At 34.0% G+C, this 13,260-nt stretch overlaps 1 protein-coding gene and 1 long non-coding RNA gene across 5 annotated transcripts in view; one reads left to right on the forward strand and one right to left on the reverse strand.

Moving 5' to 3' along the window:
- Nucleotides 1-13,260, reverse strand: part of LOC106874158 (stromal membrane-associated protein 1) — a 127,775-nt gene that overhangs the window by 35,970 nt on the left and 78,545 nt on the right. For 3 of the 4 annotated variants that reach the window (XM_014921812.3, XM_014921785.3, XM_089358595.1), the window contains exon 5: nt 4,991-5,011. The exons of the other annotated variant lie outside the window; for it this stretch is intronic. In XM_014921812.3, coding sequence (XP_014777298.1) covers nt 4,991-5,011 — 21 coding nt within the window. The remainder of the gene's footprint in view (nt 1-4,990; nt 5,012-13,260) is intronic. 4 annotated transcript variants of the gene reach the window in all.
- LOC128248898 (uncharacterized) lies at nt 4,804-6,231 on the forward strand. Its single transcript, XR_008265049.2, has 2 exons — nt 4,804-4,972; nt 6,158-6,231. It is a non-coding gene; the product is annotated as an uncharacterized LOC128248898 (long non-coding RNA).

A 13,260-nucleotide genomic window follows, 5' to 3' on the forward strand; every position in this document is an offset into this window, starting at 1 on the left:
AAAGAACTGACCAAAATAGTAACAAAAGGTTTTAGGATAGTACAAAATGGATTGATTCTTCTGACTGACAGAAAAATAAACAGAAAAAAACAACAACCTTATGCTAATTTAATTAGATTTAAATCAATTGTAACATGAAGGATGGGAATTGTTGAAGTTATAAAACTTAGTGCAGTTTATTAACATTTTTGTGATATTTAACTATTTACTATTTTAAAATCTTTACAAAGATTGCTCCAACTTGGAAACAAAATTCAAAAGAACAAGTTCATTTGGGACATTGAAAATGAAATTGAAAAAACAAAAACAATTATAATAACTAAAAGTAAAAAATAGGGCAATTTAAGGTACAGTTGAAACATTGTTTCATGCAAAAAAGGTTTTTCTAACAGGGAAATGTCTGAATAATAATAATAATAATAATAATAATAATAATAATAATAATAATAATAATGAAAATAAAAATGAAAAAAAAAAACTAAAACTGAGTGCTTACAGAAAGACATCAACATTTGCTAAGTGTCACAAACCCCACCCCCTATTTTATATTGTATAGTTTTTCGTAAAATAGACAATATTTGTAAACACAAAAATATTTTCATACACTAAGTCCTTTTAAGAAATAGTTTAAATTGACAGGATTGAATTAGCAAATGAAGATATTAGGGAAGTTGAAAACAATAAATAAATAGAAATTCAGCAGTGGTTCTAACAAAAAAATTTTTTTCAAAAAAATGCCTTTTTTTTTTTTTATTATAAATTATATAATAATTTTTTAAAGAAATCTAGAATCTGTAATGTGGTTATTCAAAACATTACCAACAACTTTCAGAACCTTATTTTTCACTCTTCTGACTAACAATGAATATTACAACATAGGATAGGATGATATGTAGAATAAATCTGAGCTGATTCAATAGGGGTTCCCAGTTTCGCAGAGTACAAAATTTTAAAAAAATATAAAAAAAAAGAAAGAAAGAAATAGAAAAGCCCTTGCCACCGAGTAGAATAGAACCATGCACCATTGACCAGTAGTACAGACAATAACCAGTTGATATAGTAAGAAGTTACAACATGCATCAACCACCACCACCACCATCAATTTGTTATCATTATATCCTGGTTAAGTGTGTAATAGTATACAGTATGAAAAATTACGTTTTACAGTGTCAGTCATGTGCTTCAAATTGCTCTCCTCATCGTTGAGGTTAATAATAATGATTTTCTTTATTAGCCTTAAGAGTATAGAGAAGGAGTACCTTACAAGGACGGTCGGCAATTTGTGAGGTTTTACATAAAAGATGAGAACGAAATGGGAAAAAAAAACAGTGAAATGAGATAAAAGTGCACAAAGTATACAATTGTGTGATAACATGAATGATGCAGTGTCCTTGATAAAGGAGAAACTCCAAGTTGGGCAAATCAAGGCAGCCCACAGGTCCAAGATTACCCTGACCACCAAAGGTACAAATCTTTGCCCAACTGTTGTTCTCCAATTTACGTGTGCATGCCTAGAGTAGGTCCATTTACCCTAACCATTTTTGCCACAGTGACCTATCTTTTCAGAAATTCACTGAGAGAACATTTGGCTCTCCAATCTCATTGTGCTTGACTGAAGAGGAAGAGGTATTTTCTCAATCCTTTTAGTCTCATCTATCACATAACCTCTTTTGTCATAGTGACTACACAAACATGCCTGCCTTGCCTTGTTAGAGGTGAGTGGCGAGGCAATCCTCACAATGGGTTCAGCTGATAGATCCATCCCACACATGATAGCAGCTGTTCAACATAACTTCACAAATCAGCAATGCTTGGACACTGCACAAATGCATGCAGTAAGGTGCTTTGCAAGCACCTTGGACAGTCTTGCCTGGTAGCACTTCTGAGCCTGCAGTGCTTATTTCAAACCAGCGGTGCTCCTTGGTAGCACTGTCAGGCTAGGGATTACAAAATCAGTAATTTTGAGGGGATGGGCAAGTTAATTAAATTGATCCCAGAGTTTCAACAAGAACTTATTTTATTGAATCCTAAAAGATGAAAGGGAAAGTTGTCTTCAGTGAGATTTAAACTCAGAACATAAAGCTGGAAAAAATACCACTAAGCATTTTGTCAGTTCACCACCTTAATAATAATACTAATAATAGTCCTTTCTACTAGAGGCTCAAGGCCTGAAATCTGGTAGGAGGGGGTTCTAGTCAAATACATTAACCTGAGTGTTCAACTGGTACTTAATTTATTGACTTCCAGAAGGATTAAAGGTAAAGTCAATCTCAGTGGAATTTGAACTCAGAATGTAAAGAGCCAGAAAAAATGCTAAGTATTTTGCCCAACATGCTAACGATTCTACCAGCTCAAGGTTTCTAATTTCAGTACAAGGTCAGAAATTTTGAGAGGAGGAGCAAGATTACATCAACCCCAGTACTTGACTGGGACTTTATTTTATTGACCCCCAAAAGGGTGAAAAGCAAAGTTGACCTTGATGGGATTTGAGCTCAGAATAGAAAGATCTTGAATCATAATTGCTTCTCATTTAGGTAAAGGCCAGCAATTTTGAGAGGAGAAGGTTACTCAGTTACATCAATCTCAGTACTTCACTGGTTCCTTATTGATTTCTGGGGGATTTGAAGTTGGAACATAGAGCGCCAGAGCAAATACCCTAAAGCATTTTGATCAATATTACAATGATTCTGCTAAGCCATAATAATAATAATAATAATAATAATAATAATCCCCTATACTAAAGGCACAAGGCCTGAAATTTTGGGGGAGGGGATTAGTCAATTACATCAACCTCAGTGTTTCACTGGTACTTAATTTATCAACCCCAAAAGGATGAAAGACAAAGTTGACCTCAGTGGAATTTGAACTCAGAACGTAAAGACAGATGAAATGCCACTAAGCATTTTGCCCAGCATGCCAATGATTCTGCCAGCTTGCAGCCTTAATAATAATAATAATAATAATAATCCTTTCTACTAAAAGCACAAGGCCTGGATTTTTGTGGGGAGGGGGGGGGGGCAATCAATCACATCGACATCAGTACTTGACTGGTACTTAATTCATTGACCCCAAAAGGATGAAAGGCAAAGTTGAATTTGGTGGAATTTGAGCTCAGAATGTAACGATAGATGAAATACCACTAAGCATTTTGCCCAGCATGCTAATGATTCTGCCAGCTCACCACCTTAATAATAACAATAATAATAATAATAATAATAATAATCCTTTCTGCTAAAGGCACAAGGCCTGGAATTTGTGGGGAGGGGGATAGTCGACCACATCAACCTCAGTACTTGATTGCTACTTAATTTACTGACCCCGAAAGGATGAAAGGCAAAGTTGACCTTGGCAGAATTTGAACTGAGAATGTAGTGGCAGATGAAATGCAGCTACGCATTTTGGCCAACATGCTAATGACTCTACCAGCTCACCACCTTAATGATAATAATGATAATATGGTTTCTGATTTAAGCATAAGACCAGCAACTTAAAGGGAGAGAGTACCAGTTGATACTATACTTGACTGGTACTTTATGGAGGAATGAAATTCAAAGTTGACCTCAGCAGGATTTGAACTCAAAATGTAAAATTCAGTTAATAATAATTTCTGACACAAAAACAAAGCCATCAATTTTTCAGGAGAATAAAGTCAATTTACAATTGATCCCCTGTATCTGACTGGTACTTTATTATATCAACTTTGGATGGATGAAAGGGAAAGTCAAGTCTAGTTGAATTTGAACAGAATGCAGAGGTATGAAACAAGATGTTGCATTTTTGCTCGTCACTTTTGAAATTCTACCATCAACCACCTTTTTTTAGTTTCTTTTTTCCTAAATGTAATTTATATTATTTAATGATTTAGCAGAATTATTAGAGTATAACACAAAAAAAAGTGTTGCAATATTTGTTCTGGCTCTGAGATCAACTGTAACTTTCATGAAAAGAGAGTGTTTAGTTCATACCACTGACCCCAGTACTTGACTGGTACTTGATTTTTTTGACACTGGAAGGATGAAAAGACAAAGTTAACCTTGGTGAGATTTGAACTCGGGACATTAAGAATTAGAACAAATACTGCAAAGCATTTTAATCCAATATTCCAATGATTCTGCCAATCTACTATCCAAATAATAATAGTAATTTCAAATTTTGGCACAAGGCCAGCAATTCTGAGGGTAGGGAACAAGTTGATTACATCAACCCCAGTACTTGACTGGCACTTATTTTATTGACTCTAAAAGGATGAAAAGCAAAATCGACCATGACAGAACTTGAACTCAAAACATAAAGAGATGTCACTAAGTATTTTGTCTGACATGTGAACAATTCCGCCAGCTTGCCTTAATAATTATAGTAATAATAATAATGATAATAATAATCCTTTCTACTATAGGCACAAGGCTTGAAATTTGTGGGGATGGGACTAGTTGATTACATTGATCCCAGTGTTTCACTGGTACTTAATTTATCAACCCTGAAAGAATGAAAGGCAAAGTCGACCTCAGTGACATCTGAACTCAGAATGTGAAGAGTCAGAAGAAATGTTATTAAGCATTTTGTCTTCTGGCCCTGTGCCAAAACTTGAAATTATTATTATTATTATTATTAATATTATTGTTATTATTATTATTATCAGCCTTATTCTCTCATTAAAATGTCTTTCACTATCAACTAATGACATGACATATTCATGTATTTGTTAATGACTAGGCTTGTTAATAACAGCTAGCAATTACACAAGTAAATGACTGAACCATACTAATAATTCATTCCAGCTGTAAAAAATAAAAAAGTATCTGAACTAAGACATTATAAGTTTTGTTTATCTACAGAATTTAGAAATTGATTTATTTAATTAGGAAACTTTCGTTTTTTTTTTTTTTTAAACTAATACTCAGTTAACCAGGATATAGTAACATTATGAAAGAAAACAAGGATAACATCAACTTATAAACCAGCAGCAGCAGCAGTAAGTAAACAGTCTTACCTCCCTTACCTCTTTTTTCACCTGATGTTGATAGAATAGTGAAAAAAAAAAGAAAAGAAAAAAAAAATTGAGAGACTGAAAGTCAAAAGTTAGGGAAACATTCAATAGCCAGGCCTCCAGAAACCAGAGTTGGGCAATTGTTGAGGAGACAAGAAAAGATCTCAGAGATAAGAAGGCAGACATGCAACCAACAATACAGGATAGATAGTTTTAGAAGATACAACTGTGAGAAATATCTGACAGTGACAGAAAAACCTAAGACATGTCATAGGAACAGAGAAATGTAAAAAGAAAAACAACTGGAAGCTGGTATGAAAAAGAAACAAAAATCACTTGGGATTTACAAGAAAATTTGTTAATTAATGTTCTTAGCAATATTCCCAGAATGAATACATATTACTTCATAAATTCAGACTGAAGAAGAGAAAGATTAGGATAAAAACAAGAGAATAAGAAAACAGAAAGAGGTCAAAGAAAGAAGCGGTGTACAATGAAACCAATGGATGACTGTGAAAAGAAACGGTTTGTTTATCTAATCTGACTTCATAACATCTCATATTTAGGGACTCAAAGACAAAATTTTTGTAAATGAAACCTAGCCGGATAATATAAGAGTGAACAAAATAATCCAAAGTAGTAGTAAACAGTTTACAGTATGTCTGATAGAATTCAGTGTGTCCAAAAGCACAAACACATTCACAATTTTCATTCTTGGTAAAGGAAAAAAAAAAAAAAAAAGAAGCAATACCAATTCTTAATGTGACAATACAAGCAAATATCTTCAGATAATCTCCAAATATTCTATGGCTAAAGATGGTTGTTCTAATCATTCCAAGACAAAGGTAATCTCTCTGTTGAATGGAGAATACAAATCAGTTTAGTTGAATTCCTACCGAGTTTATTTCTCTCAAAAGATAAAAGCAATTAAGTGAAATTGAACCGACTCTTGGCAGAAAAAGTATGACAGAATATGGTCAGTTAATTATATGTTCTTAGAACAGGGGTGAAAATCAATGAGAATGGAATTTAAGATGACTTCTTGTCGAGTGCTAATGTTCACGTGAATGCCAATAATTTGTCTGTGATATAAAAATTAACATCTCTAAATTTTACACTTTCAATTCAGCTGTTGATATTCCTAACAACCTATTTCTTTCTTAATAACAGATTCTTCGTGTAATTGTCCAACGTGTTCAATATGACAGATGATATTCTTCAATAAACCATTTAAAAAATAAGAACGTTGTGCTCCTTGATGAAAATGAGATAACCTTCGTTAGTATGTGGATGAAATGTCGATAGACAATTTAAACTAAAATGTTAAACACCTTATATCAACATATGCAGGGTGCTTAGTATGTATAGGTTGCTCCTAAATTATTTAGTTGGGTTTAAAGGTCTGGAAAACTTACTAAAGCTATTAAAACTTTAACAGCTAATTTTTTCTTTTCTTTATATTTTCATCTTTTTAAAAACTTTTCTTGAGAAATCAAATCAAAATGGACGGAGTTATTTGTATTTATTAACACCATTTGATTCTGTAGAACATACAGTCACCAAGATTATACATAAGTACCAAATATGAGTTAACACGTCCTGAATTGAGTTGCTCAAACATTGCCAAGCAAATAACGGACATATACAGATATCAGCCTCATCAGTTTAACAGCCATTTTTTCATGCTTGCATGTGTGAGATGGAAGTTGTTGAGATAAATTGTATACCTGTAACCAACCCTGGCCTATTTCCAAGTAAGGTAATGTTTCCCAGCATATACACATACATAGTGGTGAACAGTGAGAATGAGTATTCAACAACGCATTAGAGGAATAGTAAGCACAAGCTTCAACAAATTATTTAGGAAATACTAAAAGTCAAAATTTACTTGATGTCTAGGTGGGGTGCAATAGAGATAGGATAATCCTGTAATACAGTTTGTTTGATTTAAAACAGGTTGTATGCACTTGGTACATGATCATTTGGAATTCTTAGGGTTCATTGAGAGTGGTTGGTAACCCAGTAAAGAGTTTGCACTCAAAATGGAAATATTGTGGCCATTTATGTTTTGTCTTTGGTTCAGGTAAGAGAGATAGTTGATGATGTGTCCAAAATGCTTTGTGAGTGGATGGGCACCAAGTTTAAAGGCCTGCATGGTTTTAAAGAGACAACAGATATGAAATGTGCTCCTGCAATCATCATCATCATCATCATTTAACATCTGTTTCCCATGCTAGTCAGCTGAAGAGCTGCCCGGGCTCCATTTTTCTGTTTTAGTATGGTTTCTACAGCCCTTCCTCATGCCGGCCACTTTATAGAGTGTACTGGGTGCTTTTACATGGCACCAACATGGGTGCTTTTAAGTGGCACTGACACAAGTGCTTTGACATGGCACCAGCACCCATCAGCCCACAAGATTAGGATCAGCTGAGAGAGGGATGTAGAGGACATGCCTGCATGCATGGACAGCCACAGTTTTACTTAGCTTGACGTATCTTCTCAAGCACAGTAAACCATCAGAAATCTCAGTCCCTTGTCATCTCCGCTGTGAGATCCTTTCTTACCTCTGTGAGATCCTTTCTTACCTCTGTGAGATCCTTTCTTACCTCTGTGAGATCCTTTCTTACCACTTCATCCCATGTCTTCCTGGGTCTACCCCTTCCATATGTTCCCCCCACAATTAGAGACCAGCACTTCCTGATGCAGCTGCCCTCATCCATACACATCACATGACCATAACAGCACGGACTTTCCTCTTGCACACTATCTAAATAATTTTTTTACCATTTTTGTTTCGTTATACTGTTGTAGTGTAGCACAAGACTAACTTTCACTGAACAAACACATTCTAGCATTAATCACTGTGCTCTAAAGAATATTTGTGACAACATTATCTACAGCATACTATAATTTTCCAAGCTGATGACCTGATTTGAGGGAAATTTAGCTGTTGCTCCTAACAGGCTGAGTGAGTATGTAGCAGCTCCCTAAGGCCCATAAACAACTTAGTATAGTTCAAGACATAGTAACAAAGAGTTTTATAGTGGTTTTCTCATTTCAATACCAATAAATGCTTGCAGTTTTGAGTAATTACTTTAGTCTTAGTCTTGTATGAATTTTTTTTCTTTTGCACAAATTTGTTTGAGATTATTATTTTCTCTTCAACAAACTTGTCTCTATCAGGATTTTTAAAAGCTAATTTGCACTGACTGGGAGATGTTTCTTTTTTTGTAATTCTAAAGGATAAAGTGAAATTTTAACCTCAGAACTAGAATCTTGGAATTTAGTCAGTGATAAATACAAATTCCATCACACCAATCTGTGTGTCTCTTTAAACGCTCATATAACACACATAATTAAAATTAAAATATTTCTACTTGGAAGACATATTAGGATTAGTAGATTATCTAAAATTAATGTTATCATCTTATGCAAATGATTAGCAAAGATCTTAAGTAATGTCCAACCCAATGAAAATTCTGACTTAAAAGCAGACTTTATGCATTGCAGCCATGACCATGCTGTCTTTTTTAGTGGTATGTCAAGCCATATTATCTAATGAATCATTTCCCTATGTAAGACATTAGCAGTTTAAGAGGTTTGGCTAGTATTTCTATGAAGTCAAACGACCACATAGAAATAACCTCATTGGCTTGTTTTAGGTGAAGTAACAATGACAAAAGACAGTATTAATATCTCAGGCTTTTAAGCTGGTAAATCTTGAGTTAACCACAATGAAATTTTAATTAAAAGCATTTTATAACTAAAATATAATGTGTCTCGAATGGCGCAACAATGCAGAGTGGACTATAATAACTGTTATAATTCAATTGTCCATAGTCTGATATAATAATAATATTTTGGAATGCAAAAATTCCTTCTTCAGATATCGCTAGGAATTGATTGAGTCACTGCTATCAGTGGTTTCCCAATGGTTACTCTTAATAACTAATACTCCATACAAAGTACTATGTTCTCACAAATAATGAGTAGATAAATTATTACAATGCAGCACTTAATAAACAACACAGTAGTAAAACATAGAAAGATAAGTTAAAACTTAACATTTTGACTGGGAACAGCTAATTTGAACTGACCAACACTGATTAAAAGGAAACAGCACATTCACACAATAGACACTCTCTACTTACAAACAGGATTATGAGAGAGAAGAAAACTCTTTTGGTTGCACAAATAAACAGATTCCTATAATCTTTTTCATGTCAGATTCTTGGCTATTTGTAACTAGTAAGGCACTATGGAGAATAAATCTCAAATAAAATTATTAGAAGAACAAAAGATAAAAGATTTGCCAATAAAAACATGAATAAAACAGAGGTGTACTGAAATATTTTGTTTACAATTATAAAATGAAGTGGGTTCTTATTAGAATTGTATTTTTGGAATAAAATAAATAAAAAAATAATTATTGAAATCAAAATTAAAATCATTTCAAGGAAACAATAAAACAAAATTATTTTAAGAAAATATTTGTAACAAGATCACATCAAAATATGCAAAACAAGGTTGATATTATTAAAATGACAAATTCAAGAAACAAGAATTCAGAGGGGCTGGGTTAAAAACATGGATGTGATTAGGGTAGAAAAAAAAAAAGGAGTCTAAAATGGTAAAATGTTAGATAAGGACTGAATAAGAGTTAGACTCATACAAACCACACAGCTAAATAGAGGAAACCATATTTAGTAGTACATAGATGAAACATTTAGAAAACAAACTTATTATGAACAGCAGAAAGATAACAGCTGGACATGAGTGTAATGTATTTATGGTAGATTTATTTAGAAAGCTATAACTATTAGAGAAATAATAAAATTAGTTTTGGGGCATGTGTCTTTTACCAAATCCTTAAGTTGATCAATGCTTTGTGAGTAAAAACTTAATAAACAGAACCTGTACAAAAGCCTGTTGTGTGTGTGTGTGTGTGTGTGTGTGTGTGCACGAGAGAGTGAGTGAGTGTGTAATATAGATAATTGTATATCAGCAAACTATATATATGTATATCTCACAAATTTGTGAGAAAATTGCCAACAAACTGGTATGCCAAAGAAAAATACCCTGCAGCATTTATTCCACTCAACTCACATAGATATTTCCTTGTTACTCATGCTATTAGAAATGCAGTAGACCAGTGCTTGGTCTGTTGAAAATCTATAACAATGCAATTTTTCTTTTCTTGTTTTTTTTACAAAATGCATGATATGTATTAAATTAAAAAAAGGAAAAAGAAGTTAAGAAACAACAGAGAGGTAGTTTCCTGGGCAAAGGTTTTCAAATATACAAGGACACCTGCAGAGAAACTATTTTGTAGAACCAACCAGCCCAAATGACTGGAATAGTAATTGATCTGATTTTCATGTATGCATGTATACATGTGTTTACATATACTGATACACTGACAAAAGAGAGATTATTTCTTTTAAACAGGACTAATACCACCAGAATCAATAATTTAGCACCATATGTAGATTTAACAAACAAATGTAAACATACAATTCAAGAAGCAAAATGTAAAGTAAATCACAAAAACAAACACAAAGAATATATATTCCTTCTCTTCACATTCTAAATTAAGGATAAAATTGTCATTTTTAAACCCATTTATGTCTTTGTTCGATTTACATTATTTCATTCACTCACTATTTTGAAATCAATTTGAAACTATGACTATAAGTCATTCCATTTTTGAGACCATTTTATTCGGCTTTCTGTAGAAGAGAACAATTCTTAATGTTGAACATGATAATAATTAATAATATTTTGATAATGAGACACAAACTGCTGTTGCTGGATATATCTATACGCATGTCAACATTTGAATGGTTCTTATCACTATCAATGAAAGTACTAAATGAAGGGTGCAGACTAATACAGACAATAGCAGTCGAAAGAAAGACTGAGAGGTAATATACAGACATATATAAACTATTATTAGTTATCCAGATTGAACGAGTTCACAACTCAAAAAATGCAGATAATCATAGATCTATCTGATCAAGGCTAGAATGAGATTAAGCAATAACAGATGTTAACAATTAATTTTATGAATGGCAGCTGTGTGTGTGTGTGTGTGTGTGTGTGTGTGTGTGTGTGCGTGCGCATGTATGTGTGTGTGTGTGTGTGTGTGTGTGCGCGCTTGTAGTGTGATAGTAGTGTATGAGGAAAGACAAACTAAATTATGTAATACAGCTGTTCTCCTGACAATCATATTCATGTCTAGGTAAGGAAAGAGAAGCTGGTGAATACAGAAAGAAGTACCTAAGGACACCAATAATTTTCATTGTTCTCCAAATACATATAAGGATTCAGAAAGCAAGTAGTTAACTTCCACCTGCATTCTTGGCAAATATCTTCAAGTATGTACATTCACAGAAGTCTGACAACCTTGGGTGAAAATATCCTTACCATCTGGACAAGAAACTATAATAACAATTATCATCTTTTCATTCCACCACAGGTAATTTGTCAGAATACATATTTGATTCATACAAATACAACAGGAATATTCATCCTCAAACATATAGAGTACATTCTTCCTAATATAAACTAGTCATAATTTTAAATTTGAATATACGCCTTGTAGTATGCCTTTTAAAGCCTGTTTACTATTTGGCTACCTGATGACATCAACAGTATGGATTTAAGTGCCACTGGATTTACTTCAGGAATTCCTTTTATGTCCATAGAGTTTATAAAATATGAGAGAAAGAGAAAGAAAATGGAATTCACAAGACTTTTTATTATTCACTACAATCATTTCAACTCATTGTGCATTGGAGATTAAAAAATGAGGTACTTTTTGTCAAGTCACCAGACGAGACACATCTGCACCAATGATGCACCACAAGTGTTTGTACAGCATCTCAACTGAGAGGCAGTGATGTATGATGCGTTGAAACAATTGTAGTGAATAATAAAGGCTTGTGAATTCCATTCTCTCTCTGTGTGGCAAGAAGCTTGCTTCCCAACCACATGGTTGCAGGTTTAGTCCCACTATATGACACCTTGGGTATGTGTCTTCTACTATAACCTCAGGCCAACCAAAGTCTTATCAGTGGATTTGGTAGACAGAAACTGAAAGAAGCCCATTGTGTATACGCACAAACACACACACATACATATATATATATATATATATGTAGATATCTAAATGTCCACCCATCACTGTTTGACAACCAGTGTTGGTGTATTTATGTCTCTGTAACTTAGTGATTTGGCTAAAGAGACTGATAGAATAAGTAGTAGGCTTAAAAAAATAAGTCCTGGGGTCATTTGTTCAACAAAAAACTCTTCAAGGTGGTGCTCCAGCATGGCCGCAGTCAGATGACTGAAAGAAGTAAAATATATATATACATATATACGTGGTCTGATCAATAAGTATCCGAACTGTTGCTATAGTAATGAAGCTGAAGCATGCAAAGTGAAGCTGCTTGGCACAGATTGACCTTGAACTCTGCTGTGTATGCACACTGAGTTTTAACATCCTAGCTCACTTCTGCTGTTTACAGCAGTGCTTAGAATGAAGGTGTGTAGCATTTGATTGTCACATTCACGATGACAAAGTTGAGCAGAGAATCTGCATTAAATTTTGCCAAAAGCTTGACAATACCTGCTCAGAGGCCTATGCAGAGTTTTCAAAAAGTTTTCATCGTTCTTGACACAATCAAGGAGATCTTGTGCAACTGAAACTCGAGTGTCCCTTTGGTCAGCTGAAAGCAATTTTGGCACAAACTTGGCAGACATGTGTCTCACTGAACTGTAACTAATCTGCACAGCCTCTGATAAATCATGGATGGTGATTCAATGATTTCCCCTCACAGCTGCATGCACATCTGCGATGTTTTTCTCAGTTCTGCTGGTTGCGGGTCTCCCTGAACATTCGTCAATATTAACATCTTTTCAGCCATCTTGGAAATGTCTGAACCACTTGTACACTTGTGTGCAGCTCATACACTCCTCTTCATATACTTTCGGCAACTTTGCGTAGGCCTCTGAGCAGGTATCACAATGACAATATTCTCTATCATGGTTAATGCGATGATCACACCTTCCTTCCAAGCACTGCAGTAGACAGTGGAAGTGAGCTAGAACATTAAAACTTTGTGTGCATGCACAGCAGAGTTCAAGTGGCTTCACTCTGCACGCTTTAGTTTTATTGCTATGGCAACACTCTGGATACTTATTGATTAGACCTTGTATATAAGGAAAACAGAAGTTGAAAATGCACTGAGAATAATTGAAATATTTTTTAT

The sequence above is a fragment of the Octopus bimaculoides genome, chromosome 10 (assembly GCF_046866305.1).
Source record: "Octopus bimaculoides isolate indiv1 chromosome 10, ASM4686630v1, whole genome shotgun sequence".
Classification (NCBI taxonomy): Eukaryota; Metazoa; Mollusca; class Cephalopoda; order Octopoda; family Octopodidae; genus Octopus; species Octopus bimaculoides.